This window comes from Manacus vitellinus, unplaced genomic scaffold (assembly GCF_001715985.3).
Source record: "Manacus vitellinus isolate BGI_N305 unplaced genomic scaffold, ASM171598v3 scaffold_81_pilon, whole genome shotgun sequence".
In the NCBI taxonomy this organism is placed as follows: domain Eukaryota; kingdom Metazoa; phylum Chordata; class Aves; order Passeriformes; family Pipridae; genus Manacus; species Manacus vitellinus.
Genome location: NW_021940822.1, coordinates 43,055 through 64,404, shown reverse-complemented (window position 1 = coordinate 64,404; position 21,350 = coordinate 43,055). Strand labels below are relative to the sequence as shown.

The 21,350-nt window shown below is 39.0% G+C and overlaps 1 protein-coding gene across 1 annotated transcript in view; it reads left to right on the top strand.

The window, feature by feature from the left end:
- Positions 1-21,350, top strand: part of MRPS5 (mitochondrial ribosomal protein S5) — a 113,573-nt gene that overhangs the window by 69,949 nt on the left and 22,274 nt on the right. The window contains exons 3-6 of the mRNA XM_029964877.1: positions 5,763-5,900; positions 13,509-13,634; positions 13,921-14,154; positions 19,108-19,142. Coding sequence (XP_029820737.1) covers positions 5,763-5,900; positions 13,509-13,634; positions 13,921-14,154; positions 19,108-19,142 — 533 coding nt within the window. The remainder of the gene's footprint in view (positions 1-5,762; positions 5,901-13,508; positions 13,635-13,920; positions 14,155-19,107; positions 19,143-21,350) is intronic.

The window sequence follows — 21,350 nt, the reverse complement described above, 5'->3', positions numbered from 1 at the left end:
AGTAGTTACCGCCCGCGGGCCCGTGTCCCCTGGCAACGCCCGGTCCGGGCGGTCACCGCAGGAGGCCGGGCCCCGAGCGGTGCCCCGCAGATCGAGGGGGGCGCGTTGCGTGTGCACATCCATCCGTCCATGTGTACACGCATATATCCATACATACATCCGTATGCATATACATATATCCATACATACATCCGTATGTCCATGTGCACATCCATCCCTCCATGTGCACATTCATGTGCATATCCATCTATCCAGGTGCACGTTCATCCATATGCTCATCCATAAGTCCATGTGTGTGTACATCCATTCATGTGCACATCCTTCCATCTATCCATCCGCGTACACATCCATATATCCTTGTGTACATATATACATCCATGTGTACATCCATTCATGTGCACATCCATATATCCATGTGTACATATATACATCCGTGTGTACATCCATATATCCAGGTATTCATCCATCCATGTGCATATACGTACATCTGTGTGTACTACATACATCCATGCGTACATCTGTCCACGAGCACATCTGTACATCCATCCGTGTACACGTCCATATATCCATGCATACATGTATACATCCACGTGTACATCCATCCATGTGCATATCCATACGTCCATGTGCACATCCATCCATCCATCTGTGTACATGCACGGCATCACGGACAGGGGGTTTGCTGTGTCCCTGCTGCCTTCCTATGGATCTGAGGTGTGACCAGGTGAGAGCAGCCCCTGCTGCCTCATACTCCGTACTCCGGGGCTACACTGCAGGGCTGCTGTGGGACCAGGGAGATCAGAAGCGTTCCCATGATTCCGAGGCGGCTGGTCATTGGCAAAGTGTACTTGAGTTTGATAAGCCCTTGCACTGATTTTCCTTCCACTGCATCAATTCCAGTGTAGAAAAAGAGTCTTGGGGTGTGTTGAGCACAGCTGCATCTGTGACCCTTTAGCAGTGGTTGCTGTGGCACAGCATTTTAAAGGCCAGGGATGAACTCAAAGCCAACAAACAGCCCAGTGGGGGCTGCCCTGTGAGTGCCTGGGTCAGAACACACCACAGCTGCACGTGTTCCCTTGTCAGTTCAATCACTCAGGGGCCTACAAGAGCTAGAGAAGAATTCAGTTTTGCATCTAAGCAATGCTAATTGGATTTTCTAAATAAATGTCAGGTTTTTCTAAAACTTGCATTTTGTTAGGTAGTGTCAACCTAGTTGCTCTTGCATGTGTTATTCTTCTTTAGGATAGGAAATGTGATAAATACCACATAAAATAACAAGCTTTACACTCACATCATCGTCAGAGGACAAGGTTGCTGCTGTCATTACATAGCAGTTTCCATATTTTCTTCATATATAGTAAACATGCAGTAAAAAGGTACTTCATAACATAAGTGGAGTTTAAGCATGTAAGTCTTACTCGTTGTAGGGTTTGAGGCAGGCCAGCTGAGCGTTTGGAAACCTGTATCAGTCATCTATCAGAGTAACATGGGCAGCAACATGTGCCTTAAGATAATGAAGTGGTTTGCTTTGTAATTCATATATTGTTTTCTTCCCACGCTTTCTACCTTTCTCCTCTTATGTCATCCTGGACATTTTTAGTTGATAGGAATCTAAGTTTGTTTCCTCCAATTCTGTAAGCATGTCTTTCTGGTTTCTAATCCTCTTCAGTTGCTTTTCAAAATTCATATGTGTTTTGTGGTTTTTTTTTTTCCCAGAAAAGGTTAAAGTGTACTTAAGAGGAAGGGAAAACATATATGTTTTTTTCTGCTGAAGATCAGAGTTGACTTTGGATCTGTTCTTCTAAAATTTTGGTTAGAAAATTGGGGAAATTGTTTTTTGATATATGGGAAATAATACTGTACAACTGAAAACTGCTGCTGAGTGGCATTTTCTGAGTTCTGTAGTTACTTCTGAGATTTTTTTTTCTTACTTGCATGCTCTCTTAAGATAAAATTTCTAAGTTTTTTCCATTATACAGTGTGTTTAAGCACTGAATGCTACTGAGGTTTGGACAAACTTGAGGTGGTGTAGGTATAGTTGATGTAATGCCATGGGGTACCTGAGCCTTTTTATTGCTAAGTGCCCTCTATTTCTGACTTCACTGCCTTTCAGCAGCTCTGTCCCCATTCACTCCAGCAGCCCTGGCACTGTTGCAGAGCCTTTGGGACAGTATTTTCCCCTTGTTCCCATGCTGTTGTCCTTAAGATCTTGCAGCTGTGAATCCCAGTAGTGTTTGGTGAGCTCTGCTGGGTAACAACTGGCAGGAGCAGAAAAAAAATCTCTTCTTCCCTTTGCTTTCTTCTGGATTATAGGTTTTTGATTCATTAGGGTATGTGTTCATACTGCTTAACAGCCAACCAGCCTGCTGTGTCCAGTGAGGAGTTTACAGGGATCTTGATGAAAATGGGAAATTCTTATGGGGAACATCATTTGCAGCACTGGAGAGTCACTGAGTGCCAACAGCAATGCACCCTGCTAATAAATCTTGGTGAACCTGTCTCCCAATCCTCTACACAGCCTAAGTGGATTGTATACACTTAAGTTACAGACAAAGTCATAATGAACTACATGAATGCCTGTATGTTTTCCATGGAAAACTACTGAAGTGGGAATAAAGACCAGATCACATTGGTAAAAGTATATTAAAGCTTTCTGTTAGAACACCTGGAAGCTAGGCATGTTCTTTGCTTTCAGTAGAGCATATTCCTTCTTCCCCACCTTAAAAAAGCAAAATAAAGTCCTCTAGGTTTTTTTAAGCTTCTACAGTCCTCTAAAAACTTCCTTGCCTCCAGTCCTAAAAAAACCCCTAAATCTAAGTAGTTAATGAATTTCAGATCTCTTTTCGTCTGGGCAGTCTGTAATGAAGTGATACCCATTCTGTAGCCAAACTGCAATTAAAGCCTCAATATCTGTGGGAGGGGCTGGAAAACAGGCTAGTGGTGTTTCCCTAGTGGAGGGAAACATTTTCACTGTCTAGTCACAAGTATATCCTTAAAAAACCCAAATAATTTCTTGCAGGTAGACCAGGAAAAATAAAAGGCTTCAACTGCTCCTAAATTATTTATTAAAATCATCTGTGTCTTTTCAGGTGGGATCCTCTAACTCTTTTTGATTTGGTTACTTTGGTGTTCCATGCTTAGCTCAGGTAGATATGTGTGCTGTGATTTAAAATGCTCTCCTTTCAAAGTGTCTATTCCCTTGGGAGCAGTATCTGTACAGAAGTGTGTTGGTATACTTTATTAAATACCAACATTCAGTGTATTAGACTTTGGGAATCACGTGGGTTTGAGTGGGGGTTTTTTGCCATGTCTTCCTCTACCCTCTTGTCCTGCTTCCATTCAGACTCCAAAAACAGTTTTTCTCCCAGTGTGCAGAATATGGTCAACACAGCTCCTGTGGGCTTTCCTAGCCATGCAGTTTTGATTGCCAGCTCAGAAGTGAGTTCTTTCACTGCAAGTCTTAGAAGTAGGAATTGCTCTCACTTTACAAATGGTTGTATCCTAGGAGATTTGTCACTGGTTGCAGTGAAGCCAAGATCAGGTCTTCTGACCTTCTTCTATCACAAGAGTGTTTATTTGGCTGCTTCTTTTTCTGACATTTGACTTTTACTTCTGTGCCCCAGCCATTCTGTCAGAATTTTATTACCTGCAGGGTTACTGAAGATTGAGGGAATGGGCAATAAAATGGTGAATATAAAGGATGATAAATTTACATTTTAAGACTATTTTGAGAGGAATTTTTTAGAACTTTCTGCTACATTACCCCAGTTAACTGAACTGATTGTTATTGGCCTAGAGGGAGCTATTGTCCTGATTTCCAAAAAGATTGTTGTTTTATTGATACTGAACATGACATATTCATGTTCATGTTCATGACATGTAACAGAACATGACAAAAGTCATGCTTATTTTCTGGTTTTAAAATCTAGCTGAAGCGAATTTAAATGTAGTTTAGGAAGAAGTAGATTTTTGTTTTAAATTTTTATTGTAATCTTCTGAATAATGTTGAATAATTGATTTCTAGAGAGTATAGCCCATTTTAGTTCATTGAGTATGCACGCTCTTTGGATTGATTGATGATTTCAGTAGGAAAAATATGGATTCCCTACTTCCGAAGAACAAGCTCTCTGTACTGGTGAATAAATGAAAGTATATCTTGCTTTCCTTGTTGCAGGTAAGCACCTGAGCCTTAGCAGTTATAACATGCTTCCTTTGGCTAGTGGAATAGCAAACTTTCTGCATTATCTGCAGAACCTTGATAAACTAAAGTAAATCTCTTCTGGAGATGATAACAGCATGTGTAATTGGCTATCCTTGTAATAATCAAATCTGGAGGGCCATGGAGAAGGTACATTCTCCCTTCAGAATGCCAGAGTAAGTTCACAAATTCACAGAATCACAGAGTAGTAGAGGTTGGAAGCTTGGAGATCATCTAGTTCACCCTCCCTGCACAGAACAGGATCAGGTAGAGTAAGTTACCCAGGACTATGTTCAGTAGAGAATTGAAAAAAAAGTTTCATATGTTCATATGGAATTTTCTGGTTTTAAATTACACCCATCTTGTCCTGTCACTGGACACTAATGAGAAGAGCCTGGCTCAGTCTACTTTTTACCCTCCCTTCACATATTTATATACATAGGTGAGGTCTCTCCTGAGCCTGCTTTTCTCCACACTAAATGTTCCCAGCTCTCTCAGACTCTCCTCTTAATGAGAAATGATCCAGTCCCTAATCACCTCTGTGACCCTTTGCTGGACTTTCTTGTGGAATATCTGAAGTTGGAAGAAACCCGTAATGATTGTCGAGTCCAACTCTCTGCTCCTCAAAGGATTCCCTAAAACAATCATGTGACTGAGAGCATCATCCAGACACTCTTTGAACTCTGGCAGGCTTGGTGCTGCGACCACTTCTGTGGGGAGCCTGTCCCAGTGAAGAACTCTTCCTAATGTCCAATTCTCCACTATGTCCAAGTCTCTCTTGTAATGGGAGAACTGGACACAGTACTCCAGGTGTGTCTCACTGGCACTGTTTAGAGAGGAAGGATCTCCTCCCTCAACCCACTGGCAACAGTCCTAACACAGCCTAGGATGCTGTTGGCCTCTTTTGCTGCAAGGATACGTGGCTGGCTCATGGTCAACTTGGTAGCCACCAGGAGCCCTCGAGCCCTTTTCTGCCACGCTGCTTTCCAGTTGTTCAGCACCCAGGATGTGTTGGTGCATGTGGTTCCTCCCCAGGTGCAGGGCTTTGTACTTGCTCTTGTTGAATGTCATGAGATTCCAGCCCATTTCTCCAGCCTGTCAAGAGTCAGCAGGGCCCTCTGGTGTATTTCCACTCCTCTCAGTGTTGTGTCATCAGCAAACTTGCTGTGGGTACACACTCTACCCCACCACTGAGGCCATTCATGAAGATATTGAGCAGGTTTATTGGGCCCATTTCCGATGTGGTTTTCGTAGCACATATGTGATTTTATGATGTGTTTATTTATCACTTTTATGTCCGGGAACATTGTTGCACATTTTGCTGGTAGGACAATATTTCTACTTTTTGCTGGCATAGAAGTCTTCTAGCCTTCTGCTCCTTGTGACATTTTCTATTGCAGTATATTTCCCCCACATTCTGCTTTGCACTTCAATACAAAAGGTTCGAGTCTGATTCCCTTTGAAAATTACTGGTTTTTCTTCTGGTGCATATATTTGCAGAAAATAATGTTTTGAGGAAGAAAATGTCATACATATCTAAATACCTTTCTGTCTTTGTTCTCAGGGTTTGCCTCTGTGCCAGTGAAAGGGAGTTGCTGTTCCTATTCTAGCCTGGCATGGACTTTCCAGACACGGTGTTCCATCTCTGCCCCCTGGAATGTGACAGTTGAGCAATGCAGAAGAAGCAGTTTCTTCAATACAAGTAAGTGTCGAATTGCATAAAAATTATTAACTGTAATAAAAAGAAGAAGAAAAGAAAATACTGCTTTGGAGAGACACAGTCATGAAAATCTATGCATAGTAACTTTTTTTCTATCTCCTAAAATTATAGTTGCAACTAGAGGTATTGACAGAAGTGCATGCACAAAGTCAGTTTATTATCTTTTAATAGCAAGCAAGGGTTTGTTTTATGTCACAGTGAATCCATCTAATATATGTCATTGGATGGAAGGGGGAAGCACCTACCCCTCTTTCCTAGTCCTTCATTGTGAATATACTTGTGTGTTTATTTTCTAAATTATTTTTAAGCCACAGGCAAGATGTACAGTTCAAGCTGTGCTGTCTCAAAAATGAAATAACTGAAATGCAATAATGTGTTAAACAAAAACTGTTGATAATGTCCTGCTAATTGTCTGGTCAGCTGCAGTATTTTCTTCCAGTCCTGAAAGGAATTACACCCATGCTTAACAAAATTGAGAAATGATGACTGTTTCAATTTGCGCTCAGGACTGTGAAGTGAGATAACTGAGGGGCCATCTCACCTGCTTTGTGGTTCCTTATCCTACCCACAGGGGAATAGAAGGAATAGTAAGGACAGAATCTCTGGAGGAGATAAATGCAACAATTTGAGAGTCTAAGTTCTTTGAATGTTCATGATGCATAGAATTTAAGAGCTTTGCAAAATCAGGATTTCAGAACTGGTGGTGTCTTCCTATTCTCAACATCTGAGTGACAGAATACTGTATTTTTTTTCTTTACATTTGCTAATGAAATGGGGTTTAAACAGTCATGCTGCCTGTCTGTTACTCTTATCCAGTAAATTTTCACTGTTGACTGATGTCAAATAACTGAAGGTGGAGAGGTCTCCAAAGACTTGCAAAAGGCTGCAGTGTGAACCACAAGCTCTGCATGGTAAAGGTTTTCTAAGGATGCCACCTGCAGGAAAAACTCATTTAGACAAGCAATAACAAGATAAGAATATGTAAGAAGCTAAGCACTGTTGATATTTTGTTTATCTTAAATTTAGGCACCACAGATGATTGCAATGTGATTACAATTTGTAGGCTAGATTGTTTCCTTAATTAGGTTTATGTTCATATTCACAGACTCTAGATGAGCTCTGTTTTACCAGAAATTTTTCCAGATGTCTTGGTAATGACTGAATTAAAAAATATTTGTTGTGATGGCATCTGTGCTGCTTGACTTAATAAAATTAAGTTATTTTTAAACAAGTTATTTTTACTACTGAAAACTATTGGCTTATCTAATAAGATGTAACAACCTGGAAAAATTAAAGTGTACCTCCTTTAGGTGTTCAGCAGAGATAGTAGCCATGAGATTCAGGAGACCGAGGGGTTTATATTTCAAAGTACAGTTATTCTAAGAACAGTTTCTCTAACAGAAGTAAAAAATAAAATCTTCGAAATTCAAATGAAGTAGATACAAACAGTATAAATCACTCATATCCTCTAGCAGTGCAGTTGCTTTAGAAGTGGTAACATTTAAAATGCAGATATGACCGTTTTATGTGACAGTTTTCAAATGAAATGTCAACCAAATGACAGTGCTTTGTGACTGAGAAAGGTGACTATACTTTTCTATCTTGTTAGTGAATGCTTATTTATCTTTCATCCTACTTCTAAAAATAATACTATGCTCTCGTTAGTAGGGTCACCTATACCTTCAACATAACTATTATTTTTAATATTTTAACTGGTTTAAATAGAAGGAATTCATTTAAATAGGAGGAATTGCAATTATCCTAGGCAATCTGTGAGCCTTATCCAGATAGTTGTCTCCTCCAATTCTGACACAAAGACATACACAGGGATTTATTCTTGTCCTATGACATATTTCAGTGAGTTTGTAATGAAATAATTTAAAATGATCTTCTTATTCCAGGCTTCTGTCCCTCCCTCCTTTCCCCTTTTCACCATCCTCGTTATGGGAAGCAGTTCAGTTTTCATTTATTGGTTTGGCTGTCTCCCAGCACTGGGAGTTATCTTTGACCCCAGTCATCTAAACCAGCCAGCATAATTTTCTCAACATCCCCTGTGTATCCAATTGTATGTGAGAATAAAGAACTTTATTTGATGCTGGGGCTATATAAAAATTATGCTCTCCTACTCACAGTATTAATTCCATTAACTACCCCTGGGAAGCAATCACAGAACCATTGAATGGTTTGGGTTGGAAGGGACCTCAAAGATCATCTCATTCCAACACCACTGCTGTGGCCAGGGACACCTTCCACTAGACCAGGCTGCTCAGAGCCACATCCAACCTGGCCTTGAAAAGAAGAACCTAATTTCTCTGTTGTTGGGTGATGTTTCCTCTTAGGTTAGAATACAGGATAAAGAAGATGATGATTTTTCAGAGGTTATAAAACCATATTTTAACAATCAAGGGAGAATCATTTAGACCAACAATATAAAATTGTACTCTAGTAACGTGTTTTTATCTCTAGATGCTTTGAGTACTGGAAGCAGTTGTGCTTAGTATAATTCTCTGTGTTCTTTCTCAGAAACATCAATTCCTGAAAGGCTGCTCCTTAATTACATTTCATGTTTTCATAGTCCTATGTGAGTTTTCTTTGGATTAAATTGTTCATTTTGACTGCTAAATCTAACTTGAGGATCAGAATGAAAAAAATACATATTTTTTCAGTTTTTAAAGAATTTTTCTTTAAGCATGAACATTGCAGATAAATAATTATTGAGTTACCTCGTCATTATCAGTATTGTAAGAAGAGTTTTGCTGGTTTAGCATTAAGGATGTGGGGAGTTACAATTATACAACTGCTTACTTAGCTGTTTTACAAAATTGATTCTTTCTTCTCCTTTTACTCCTTTCAGTTTTCCAACTTACTGCTCTTTGTCTTTCTTTGTATTCTAAGCAAACTGGGAACTCATCTTTCAGGAGACAAAAGAAACCTGCTTTTAGCTTCAGTACTGTTTTCTGATATGGTTTATAGCAAGTCTTTTGGTAGTACTTGTGAATTACTCAGGTGTGATCTAATATTAATCTGAAGTGAACACTTGGCTTATTCCTGATATTCAGGGATAGTATAAAAAGACACAAACCCAAATCCTTTTCAAAATATTACAAATATATTTTGTGTACATTAAGCAAAATTGAGTGATGTCATACAGACTCTCTTAGTGGTTGGTAGTGATCAGCTGGCATAAAGCATGCTTTCAGCTAAATTCAGTAATGGATCTCTTTCTTAAGTAAAATCTTATATATGACACTTCCCCCCCCCCCTTAGTAGCTATGTGCTTTTTGGTAACTGACTAGGAATGTGTCGTGGCTTTTATGATGGTTTCTATTTTAGCCCTCGAGGAATGCATTGCATGCATCCTATTTTACAAAGGCAAAATAAAGTAAGGCCATAAATCACTAGGAGACTGCACATCTACTGTACTGTCTTCATTTTGGAACATTTCTGTAAATGTGAAAAGCAGTACAGTGATCCTCACATCTGGTTGGAGTTATTTCCTCCACTTCAAGACGTTTCTCCTGCCTATGTATATGCTCTCTAATCACCTTGGTGCTTTGCTGCCAAGTCAGATTGACCTTTCTTATAGTCAGATTTTTATTTTTCTCCATTGCTGTGTTGTCTGTCTGTCAAAAGCAATGTCCCCACCATTGTAATCTTCTTGATGACAGCCTATCCCTTTCATATTCCATTCTTGTCACTTCGTCTTAAAATCAGTGTGATATCTGCCATCTTATAAAGAACTCAGCTCTGTAGCCTGTAGGGTTCTGATGTGTTTCATTAAATTCAGCTGCTTTCCGAACACATGATGATATTATTATAGACTGATTAGATGAACTGCACTTTGGTACCAAATGTGATGTTTTCGTCTGATTCTAATTTTGTCAGAATTTGTGCAGTGCTTGAGGCCAAAACTTGACTCGGTCTGACCTCTTCTTGCTGTATCTGTTGGCATTGCCTAGTCTCCTTTGGTACAAGGCAATCTCCTTACTCTGTGACCTCTGCTAATTTCCTCTGTTGTAATTAAAGTGATCTTATTGTAAATGAATTTAGAGTGCAGCTCGAAGTGCAGAATTTTTTTTGATTGTATTACCAGCTCAAGAGCTTGTTCTTTTCTCTCAACCGCTTGTTGCTGCCCCTCTGCAGCCTCCTTTGTAGCTGTTATGACCCTTTGTCAGGCCACACAAACTGCAGACTGGGGAACTGTTCCAGCTTAAAAATAACCTTGCAAAGAAAAATGTAAATACCTTTATTGTATTTCCATATTTCCAGGCTAGCAGGATTATAATTTAAAAAAAAATAATTGCTAGTCACACAGTGCTTTCTGAATAAGCTAAGAAGCTTAACAGGATTGATGATCAGCCTTCCAAGTCATGGAACAGTCACACAGTTCACTTAAGAATGTGGAATTACTGAATCATGCCTTACCTACTTACCTTACCTTTTTTTCCTGAAAAAAATTGATGGTAAGGAGGTAATGCCTTTCTATATAAGTTCTGGGTTTTTTGGTGGGGTTTTTTGTTGGCTTCCCCCTCCCATCCCCTGCATTTAGCTCATGCATCAGTTAGTCATAATCAGCTGGAAGGTTTTTCAGTGCCTGACATTTCAGACACTGGTTTCAAGCCATTTGATACAACTGCTGTTTGTGGGATATTTTTTTTTTTACTTATAAACCTCTGGACATTAGGTTTCACTTGAATGTCTCAAAAAGGGCATGTAATTCTCAAAAAGGACAAAAAATTCTTTTTTTGAGAGCTAAAGCCTACCAGGAGCAAATTCAACTCTTGCCTCACAGCATATAAGAAGTGTGATAAACATTGCTGTTATCCATGGGCATTTCTACTTGTCTATAATACACAGATTTTCACTTGTCTGCAATACAACTGAAATCTGTATTAAATATTTTACCTAGTTGTACTATTTGTACAGTATGTTACTTGGGTATGTAGTGACTTTGGAGGCCATACTGCTCTTGGCTGTCATGAAGGAATACTGTTTTGTAGCTTCTTGACTTGCAGAGTTGTGTGTACTTGCTTTCTGGTGTACTGAGCTTTGGATTCTCAAAAAGGAGTCAGTTGTGCTTCCACTTTGAAAAGGATTTTTGAGTGAAAAGGTGTTCATCATACCCTTGGAAGGGCCACCTTGACACCTTAAACAAACTTAGTCAATACAAAAATGAACCTGGGCACTTAGTGGTACCTTTGGGCATCCTGGATAGCTCCTGTTGACACCTCCCCATGTTGTCAGCATAGCAGAGCTTTTCCAGTTCCAATGCATTTGCCAGTCTGTGGGACAGGATCTCCCAAGTGCACTAATTGAACAAGAATGAACTGCTGATGGGAAGCTGCAGCAATTTGAGCGTGGTTACTTTAATTCCTCTGGTTAAAAGTGTTTACTGCCTTTTTTTTTTTTTTTTTTTTTTTTTTTTTTTTACTTTTAAATACACAGATCAGAGAAGACAAGATTTAAACTGTCATAGTAACATTTCCCCCAGGTTAAACACGTAACAGCATTAATCTGCAAATAGAACAATGGTGACACTTCTGTATTCTGTGGTGAAAACCTTCTTGTCTGGACTAACAGAATGAAAAATTACCAGCCTAATTGCCTTCTATGATGAAACAACTACCTGGATGGATGAAGGGAGAGCAGTGTGTATTGTCTACCCCAACTACAGCCAGACTTTCCATATTGTCTCTCACAGCATCCCCATAGGAAACTGAACAAGTGTGGGTTGGATGAGTGCACAGTGAGGTTGAGAACTGGCTGAATGTCAGATCCCAGAGAGTCATAATCAGTGGCACAGGGTCTAGTTGGAGGCCTGTCAGTAGTGGTGTCCCCCAAGGTTCTATACTGGGCCCAATATTGTTTAACTTATTCATCAGTGACTTGGATGAAGGGGCAGATGCCTCCTCAGCAAGTCTGCTGATGACACAAAGCTGGGAGGAGTGGTCAATCCCCCAAGGGGCTGTGCAGCCCTTCAGAAGGACCGTGTCAGGTTGGAGAGATGGGCAGAGCAGAACTGCCTGAAATTCAACAAGGGCAAGTGCAGGGTCCTGCTCCTGGGGAGGAATAACTCCAAGCACCAGTACAGGCTGGAGGCTGTCCTGCTGGAAGACAGCTCTAGGGATAAGGACCTGGGAGTCCTGGTGGACCACAAGCTGTCCATGAGCCAGCAGTGCCCTCGTGGCCAAGAATGCTAGTCGTATCCCGGAGTGCATTAGGAAGAGCATTGCCAGCAGGTCGAGGGAGGTGATCCTGCCCCTCTGGTCAGGCCACATCTGGAGTGCTGTGTCCAGTTCTGGGCTCCTCGGGACAAGAAAGACAAGGAACTCCTGGAGCAGGAGTTGATCAAGGAACTAGAGCATCCCTCATATGAGGACAGGCTGAGGGACTTGAGCCTGTTCAGTCTCAAGAAGAGATGACTGAGAGGGGACCCCATCAATGTCTATCAGTGTCTGAAGGCAGGGTGCCAAGAGGATGGAGCCAGGCTCTGCTTGGTGGTGCCAGACAACAGGACAAGAGGAATGGGCAAAAACTGATGCACAGGAAGTTCCACCTGAACATGAGGAAGAACTTCTTTACTGTGCAGTGACTGACTGTGCACTGGAACAGATTGTCCAGAGAGGTTCTGGTGTCTCCCTCACTGAAGATATTCAAGAACCGTTTGGACACAATCCTGTGCAATGTGCTCTGGGATGACCCTGCTTGAGCAGGGAGGTTGGGCCAGATGACCCACTGTGGTCCCTTCCAGCCTGACCCATTCTGTGATTCTGTGAAATAATCATCTGTGGTGTCTTTTCACATCATCAGCTTCCTTTTGGTGTACTTTGTCTAAGTTCCCATGGTGTCCTGCATTTCCATCAGCTGGGTGAATAGTAGTTTGAAGTTAACTACTAAATACATGCTTCCTAAGTCATGCTCTTGTGTTGGGTGAAACACTGAGACAGCGCACGGTCCTGTACACAGCCGCTGTGTGAGGAGGCCTGACCAAAGCCTGAGCTCTGTGATGAGGCTCTTTGAAGTGTTTTACATTCCTTCTGCCTTACATTCGTTTTGCATTTTGTATAAATAAGGCAATAAGGGGGATGTTGTATTTTCAGAACATGAGAACAGCAGCAGATTTATGTTTTGGTTAACTTTCTGTGCTTTGTGGCTTTTTAAAGCAGGCTTACCCCTGGATATTTTTAGGGCTGATTCAAGCTGATTGTCATTGATCGTTGTCCTTGGATAAGTGCTTCCAGGTATTGCTGCTCTTGAGTTACTAATGAATGACCTTCTTTTAATGACCTTACTGGTTACTTGTTAGGAATATTTACCTTTAAACCAATGTCGAAAATCCATGTAAAAAAAGTGCATTTGGCTGTGGGCCTGTCTGATCGCAGGATTGTCAGGAGCAGAGGCACATCTTTGCATCAAATACCTATGCATATAGTAGGAAATTACTTTGGTAGCACAGCAGTAATCCTACAGTTTAAGTTCCAGTAAAGCAAAGATCAAGCAAATTTGAAGTTTGGGGTACTTTTTGTTCAGCTTTGGTTTCCAATATAAGCTGTACTTGTACATTACTTATGGAAGATTTTTTTATTTCAGCGACAGCTGAACAGCTATGGAAAGGAGCTTTGGCAGAGACTGGTGCAGGAGTAAAGAAAGGAAGAGGAAAGAGAAGGAAGAAAAAGCTGAGGAAGAATCTCAACAGAGGCCAGGAGATTGGTGAAGGTAGATTCACAAATAAGGAGCTGAAGACATCTTGACCTTTTTGTGTGTAGTGTTTCTTGATTTAATAAATTGACAAATTTCTGTTCCTTTCTGTGGTATCAGAACTGCTTGAGATATTTTTACCTTTAAACAAAAAATCTTTATATGATTATTTAATGTTATAAATTCTGCATCATAAAATGTACTTGAAATATGCGAGAATTTACCATTTTGTTACTTTTTCCCAGAGTGCAGAGTTTCAGTCTTAATTTGGAATAAAACATAATTATTCTCTGTTATTTTTAAGGACGTTCGGGTTTCCTCTGGCCTGGTCTTAATGCTCCTGTGATACAAACTGGGAAAGTCCAGGCAGTTACTCAACGAAAAAAAGAAGAAAGAGACAGAATTCAGGCTGAAATTGTTCAGCAGAGAGATACCTGGGAGAAGAAAAGAAAAATAAAAGTTAAAAGAGAGGGAGGATGGAGTGGAAGGTGTTGGGGAGGTGTCCTTCTGGATCCTCCTGACCCAGGTCCTAATGGAGGTAAGAAAACCAATTATCTGTCTTCCTTTTACTTAACCTTTCTGATAAGGGGCTTGGAGAAAGTGAGATCCAGGCTTTTCCTGTGATTGAAAATCAGTTTTGTACTTCTCTTTTATATGCCCATACATAAGTAAGCTAAATCAAGGAACAGGTTAACACAAGTGAAATTTGTTAAAACACTTCTTAGTTTCACTGTGGTAGTATGTTATAGACTGTATGATGTTATGCTGTATTACAGAATACTGTATTATGTCATAGACTGTTATAGGAGTCTTGAACTATGGAAATATTTTTCTGTGTTCAACATCAATTGTACTGAGTATGAAATGTAGCTGTGGTTTTTTAATAGTTTCTTAAAGGATCCTATGGGATAAATCAGGCTTTTTTTTTTGATTCTAGTTCAAATAATGAAATATGGTTAAAGATTGTGTAGTTTGAATGTAGCTTTTAGAAGAAGCTATAATAAATAACTATAACGCTAACTATTATAACTATAAAAGTTATTTATTTATTTCTCCAGTAGTTAAATGCCATAGTGAAACTAGAGGTTCTTTACATAGAGCAGAGAGGAGACTTTTTTTATAATGCTGTTATTTAAACTACTCTAAATTCTGTAGTCGTTTTAACATTTAGAAGCCTGATCTTTTTCAACTAAACATAAAAAAGACTTGTTAACTCCTGTGGGGCTGAGTTTTTATTGCAGAACTTGTATGCTTACTGATGTCTCTCTGTAGGCTTTTTTAGCAAGATGAGCTAAGAAAGACAGTTGATGTTTTCTAGCACTATTGTTTCAGGCTTGTTGCAGTTGTTTGAGGTGTTAGGCTTGTTCATGTTTTCAGAGCTCTCTTTGCCCAGGAATATGTTCTCCCAGTGCAAGCTTGCACCTTGGAACTTACATTGCAGCAAGTCAACATAAAAGGAAAATTACTTGCATGGAATCACAGTTATCTTGTTGTCTGATCATCTTGCAGTCACCTGTGCTCCGCAGCCTGCCTGGTGCTTTGTTAACTAATTTCTTTCTGCCTGTGAATGTTTTCTGTTTACATTCTACTGGGCGCTAATTAAAAACCCTGACGTGCTTTGAACCGAGTCACGGGGTGGTTAGAGCATTGTCTTTCCAGTGTGATCTCGTGCCTTTGTGCATGTGGATTGAAGTCACCGTGGCATTTTTGTAGCTTTCTGCTTTAAAAATTCACGCCATTGTTTCTCTCTGCTGCTTCTCTGTTCCATTGCTTTATACATGAGTCTGTGGTGTCTGTTGCTATAGAGTCTGAGATACACTGCTTCCCTCAGATTTACCTTGGGAATTAAGGAGGTCTTTCCCACCAATCTCTTTGAATATTTTCTGGTTGTCTTCAATTTTACGAGCAATTCGTTCCATTTTAATATCAACATAATACTGCAGTCTACAACTGAAAGATTTCCTGTATTTACTTCCCTGCATTTCATTCTGTTACCTTGAAAGCACATATTCCATGGAAGACAGTGATGTGACAATGGATTTGGCGGGCTGTCACCGAACCTTTCAATGTAAAAATAGAAAATCTGAGAAATTAATTAATTGTTCCAAATTCCCCATAAGTCAGTGGTGAATATATAGCAAGTCAAGAAAATGTCATGGTTCTAGTTCCATACTGCGAACACAAGACTGTGTATAGTTTATTCCACTAAAAGAAGTGACAGCTGTTGCAAACAATGTTTATGCATTTATGAATTTTGCCTTCTGGTGTTTTCCTTGATTTTGCTTTTGGCTGATACTATTGATGTAGATTACTTGCATTAAAGTTGGCTGCGTGGAAGCTGTTCTAGTCAGGTCAAGTTCTGCCAAAAAGAGGAAAGGGTACTGCAATCAAAATAGGAAAATGAAATTGTCAGCTTGTATTATAAATGTGCATGAGAAAAAAGCAGTTCCTGATTAGTATATACCAATTCCCTTTCAATCTGTTAAAAATATTGGGGATTTTCAGGTCCCCACAGTTATTTCAGCGTCTTTTTATTCAGAGAATTAATGATTTTGCAGAGAAATTGGGACATTGGCTGTATGCAAAGCACAGTCAACGTGACAGGAGGAACAGACCTGAAACTGCCAAACCCAGTGAATCCTTTTGACCTGAGGCAATGGCATGACTGGATTCCTGCTGTCTAAGCAAGAACGTGTTCTGATTGAGATTCTGCAGTTCAGCTCTTCCTAGTATTCTGGTATTAGATTCTCTAGTAACAGATGGAGCTTAAGTATACGATACAGCTTTCCCCTAGCAGCATTTGTATTTTATAGTGAAAACAGGTGCAAGAGGTTTGTTGAAACCTCAATGTTGTTAGCCTTCAACATCTGACAAATTTGGTTGAAAATGACCGGTGTGTTATAGAAAAACACTGGGGGACATATTCTGATTGTATATGCTAAATTCTTTCAGGAGATTCTTCTTCCACTACACCTTTACTTATTGCGCTAGCTAGGAGTAGGGAAAGAAAAGTGTTTTTCACTTAGAAATAAAACTGTATTTCTCACAAGTTTACAATGTTTTTTTGCAACTGAAGAGGCTTCAGAGAGGGAACAGAGTGCCTGTTGGCTTTCATATCCTCTGCTGTGAGCTAAAAGTCTACTTGGTGTAGACTAACTGATCTCTAAAATGGTGCCAAGATGATCATGTTTATAATCATCTTGGAGGTTATGTGTAAATGATAAAGGAGTGTTTGGTGAAGGACTGAGTTCCCAGTTCTATACTCTTATACATTTATTAGCTTTTCTCCAGAATCTCACTGTAACTACACCAGATAAAAGAAGTATTAACTGCTCAAATTGGCACTGGTCTTCTATGTTATACTGAAATGCTCTTGTTAATGAGATAAGTTGGAAAAGCAGGAGTTTGTAAGGATCTCTTATCTATTCTGCTTCTTACACCAAGATGTTGCAATTTACTCCACTGTCCACTGTTTTCAAAGTCAGTGCATTTCCACAACCAAACTGATAATAGGATTCTTGTGGAAAATGTATACATAAATTTTAAGTATGTTCTCAATTGCTTAAAAGGAAACAAATATAATTGCAATTTATATTTAGATGTGGTAATCAGGTTTTGAAACAGAAACTCAGAGAAAACAGCATCTTTTTGGCAGTGTCCGTTGTTTGATGCATTCTTGCCTGCTTCTGTAAAATGGGTATTGAGAAATGCTGATGGGACTGCTGAAAGCCAAGCCTAACTTGCTGACTTTTCTTGCACTGTGTGAAGACCTGTGAATAAGGTCTGACTGGGCTGCATTTTGCCTGGTTTTGTGCTCTCTCATTTGACTTGTCTGGAGGTAGTACACGTAGATGCCCATGTCACACCCAAAGCTCTTTGCTTGCTCTTTGCTTCCCTAAAATGTTGTAAGACATTTGAAAAACGTTTTACTTCTTTGCCCTTACAATGGCAGAGCAGAAACTCACTTTCTGTGTAGTGAACAGGGTATGTTCACCACTTAGAGCTGAATATTTAACATTCACCTGAACGTGCTCAGTGTTTCATTACCACTGTGGTGAAAAGATTTGAACATAAAACATAGAAGTGATCATTTTTTTTTACAATGCAAAACACTTTAATTGCTAATAGACAAAATAAATTATGCAATAATTGTCTTTGGTGGCAAAGGCTTTTTTCAGGCAGATTTGAAAGAGAATTAAAAACAAAGTCTGGCTAGGTTATGCTTGGTTATTTGAAGTGGTTATGTATTGTTTGATTTTATCCTTTTCTTCCTTTTCCTGGAATTTCATAAAAGCGTGTATCAAGAAGTACTTGCAATTTCATAAAATCATAGAATCAAGGAATAGGTTGTGTTGGAAAGGACTTTTTAAAGGTCATCTAGTCCAAACCCCAGATTTCTTTGAATCAAAGGGATTGATTGATTGTCTAATACAAGCTTCAAAATATCAAGAAGAATATTGGGTAATACTTTGGTTATAAAGGAAGTGACCCATTTGGTGATTTTAACAATTTACAGCCTTTGCTCAGTATGTATGAAATTTGGGGGTAATTTGCAGTTTTAGAGCAGTATTTAGACAAGAAGGCAAGTCTACTGCCAGCTAGTGAAAACTCAAAGCATTCTCTTTTTATAACACACTGTGGATAGATATTTTTCATAGTGTTGCTGTGATTGGAAAGAATTAGGAAGAATATCAGATACAATTTAACAAAAATGCTTCAATGTAAGTGGGGGGTTAAAGTGATTTCCAAAAGAAAGTTTCAGATTGAATGTGGAGAGGATGTATAGTTTAGCTTGTAATCAAAGTATTCAACATATTCTAAGGAAAGCTTTGCTTTCTGTGTGATGTCCAAGCAAAGCAGTTAAATTTGTATGTCTTGCTTCACATTAAAAAAAATGTATTTTTCTTCCTCTCTGCTACTCTGGTTATTTAAGTTCTGCAGTCTTGGGAGACTGTTCCATCTTACTTCCCTGCATGTATGGTACTTTAAAAGCTGAAATATTGATTGCAATTGGAGGTTGGGGTCCCCAGTAGAGCACAACTAACATATTTAATGATGATAATCTCTTCATTCTAACAGGAGCTGTATTGTAATTGTAGCAAGTAGTATTACAGTTTCTGAGAGGTTATATTAACATGATTTATTATTTTTTAGAGCTAGTTGCCTTCACATAACCTGATTTTACTGAAGAAAGGGAAAAAAATATGCTTTATAAATAAGAGGTGTATGCTGTTTTTTCACAGAATTTGCTCTAAAAGACTGAACAGAGTCAAGTAAAAAAACCTTTTTAGAAGGAAGCAACTAATAAAGCTCACTTCAGATATGCTTGTTCAAATTATTTTTATCTTACCTTTTCTACTTACTGGTGAGATTGCTTTATAAATTACAGTTACATAAAAGTTTGTCTTTTTTAAGTTATAGCAGCTTCAGGGAGATGTGCTCACAGGGAGGTAACACAAGGAAATGTAACACCCTGTTTTTCTCCCAACAGAAACTTTTGAAGATTTTGAAGCAAGAGTCATTGAGGTAAGCATTGCAGATCTTTTCAAGGACTTTAAAGAATTATCAATATTTTATATTGACCTTGCAATTATTTAACAATTCTTTGTTAAGTCAATGTTATAGCAGTAGGATTTAGTCTGGTATCCTGTTTCAGCTGCATTACATACTCTTGTCATTCTGTCCACTGGGGCCTTGTTTTCTCTGTTGAGCAAATAATAGCTTATTCAGAGGTAATTTTGTGTAACTCTAAAATGGCAAATGCCTGCAGATACAGTTTTCACATTAAAATTATTCGCATACAGCTACAGTAGGGAAACTAGTAAAGTGATTGGGTTATTTTTCAGACAAAACTACAATTAGGAAGTTGTATAACTCTACTAGTAAAATAAATGAATTCCTAAGACCTTTTTGTCAAGGATCAGTTAGTCTAACTCCCGGTTTTTCACAGGACAAGGTAAAACTAAACCATTCACTAAGAGCATCGTCCAGATGCTCCTTGAGCTCTGGCAGGCTTGGTGCCATGACCACTTCTGTGGGAAGCCTGTTCCAGTGACTGAATACTCTCTCAATGAAGAACCTTTTCCTAACATATCACTGGCAAACTTATTTGATGTACATTTAATGATCCTGCATCCAAATCATTTATAAAAACATTAAAGAGTGCTGGCCCTAAAATTGAGCCTGCTAGTGACTGATTGCCAGCCTGATGTAACCCCATTTACTGTAACCTTCTGTTGTTTACTTACCTACAGGTGAAATTGCCTATTAGATTTATGTTCCTTTAAGGATTATTATCAAAACCTTCATTTGTAATTAATATTTACCTACTTTATTATTGAAAAACTAGACTAGTCTAGCTGCTGCTTTGTAAAGGAGGCTTCTGTCCTTTCTGACCATGATCTGAGAGCGAAGGTATCAACATGAATCAGTACCCATTCTGACAGATCAGGTCTCTTTGTTTAATATGAATGTTAACACCCTTTTATCACTATAAAATAAAGTGACTGTCCATTGACTTGTGCAGTTTTAAGTGAGTAGAGATGACTATCACGTTACTACAGCTTTACTACCAAACAGTTCTGCAAAACATTGCCTGTATAACTCTTAACTGTTACACATGTGTCCAGATGAGGTACTTGCTTTAAAACATCTTTGTTTGAGTTTCTTTTAGTTTCACTCAGAGCTGAGATAACCGTCTTGTGTTCCACCACCAAGTTCACTAGTCATGTCCTTTTTGGAAGGGATCACATTCTGTCTGTCCACTACCATGCACTGTCATATACTGTTGGAACAGCAGATTTTCCTTCAATCCTTTTTAAATCATTTATGTGACAAAACTAAGAAGAAATAACATGTTCCTAATTATTGAATGCACTTATTCTGTGTCAGGAGTTTGCATTGTGGAAATATTAAAATCTCATATTCAGATTTTCATCTCTTTGAAACAACTTTCTTATTCACTGCACACCTCTAAGCAAACACTGATTTTTCTCTCCAGAACTTATGTCTGATTGCATTTTTCTTGGAACGTGGTCAAACAACTCCCTGTTTGAGACAGGAAAAAGTGAACCTGTCTCTTGACAACAAAATTAGAGCTGCTGCCTAAAGATCTGTGAAATCGAGTGTTTACTTGGTTTGGAGAGAAAGTAAAAGGTTGCCATTTAAATGGAATTGTTGTCAAAGAGGGAGTGAGATGTCCCAGCCCAGAACAGGACCAAATGTATAAAGCAGAGTCCTTCTATCTGCCAGTTTTTCAGGGTTCATTGCAACACAGGGCTGTGTAGGTTTAGGAGCAGGATGCAAGATTTGCAAGATACAGATCAATATATAGTTTCCATCACTGTCTCTTTTGAAAAAAACCCCAGATACTCCACGTTAGGGAAATAAATAGTGTCCTTTAATAATAATACTCTTACATGTTGCCTTATTTAGAGGCTTAGGACAAAGGGTGGAACCAGAAGTTCTGAATATCAGCTGTGAACCAAATCTCTCATGGTTTTTGGTTTTAGATCTCCATTCCTTTTCATTGTTCATGCCATCTGTCTTTGGAATGATGCTCAACTGCCTTTTGTTTTGTCATTCCTTGGTGATGTACTTTCCATGAAGAAATGTTTTATCCAGAAATTATTTTTGGCAAGATTTGAGAATATTAATGTTATATTTGATGTGATAATAGGAGTCTATCAATTGTCTTAATTGAAATATATGTGGACAGAGTAGGTAAGATTTTAC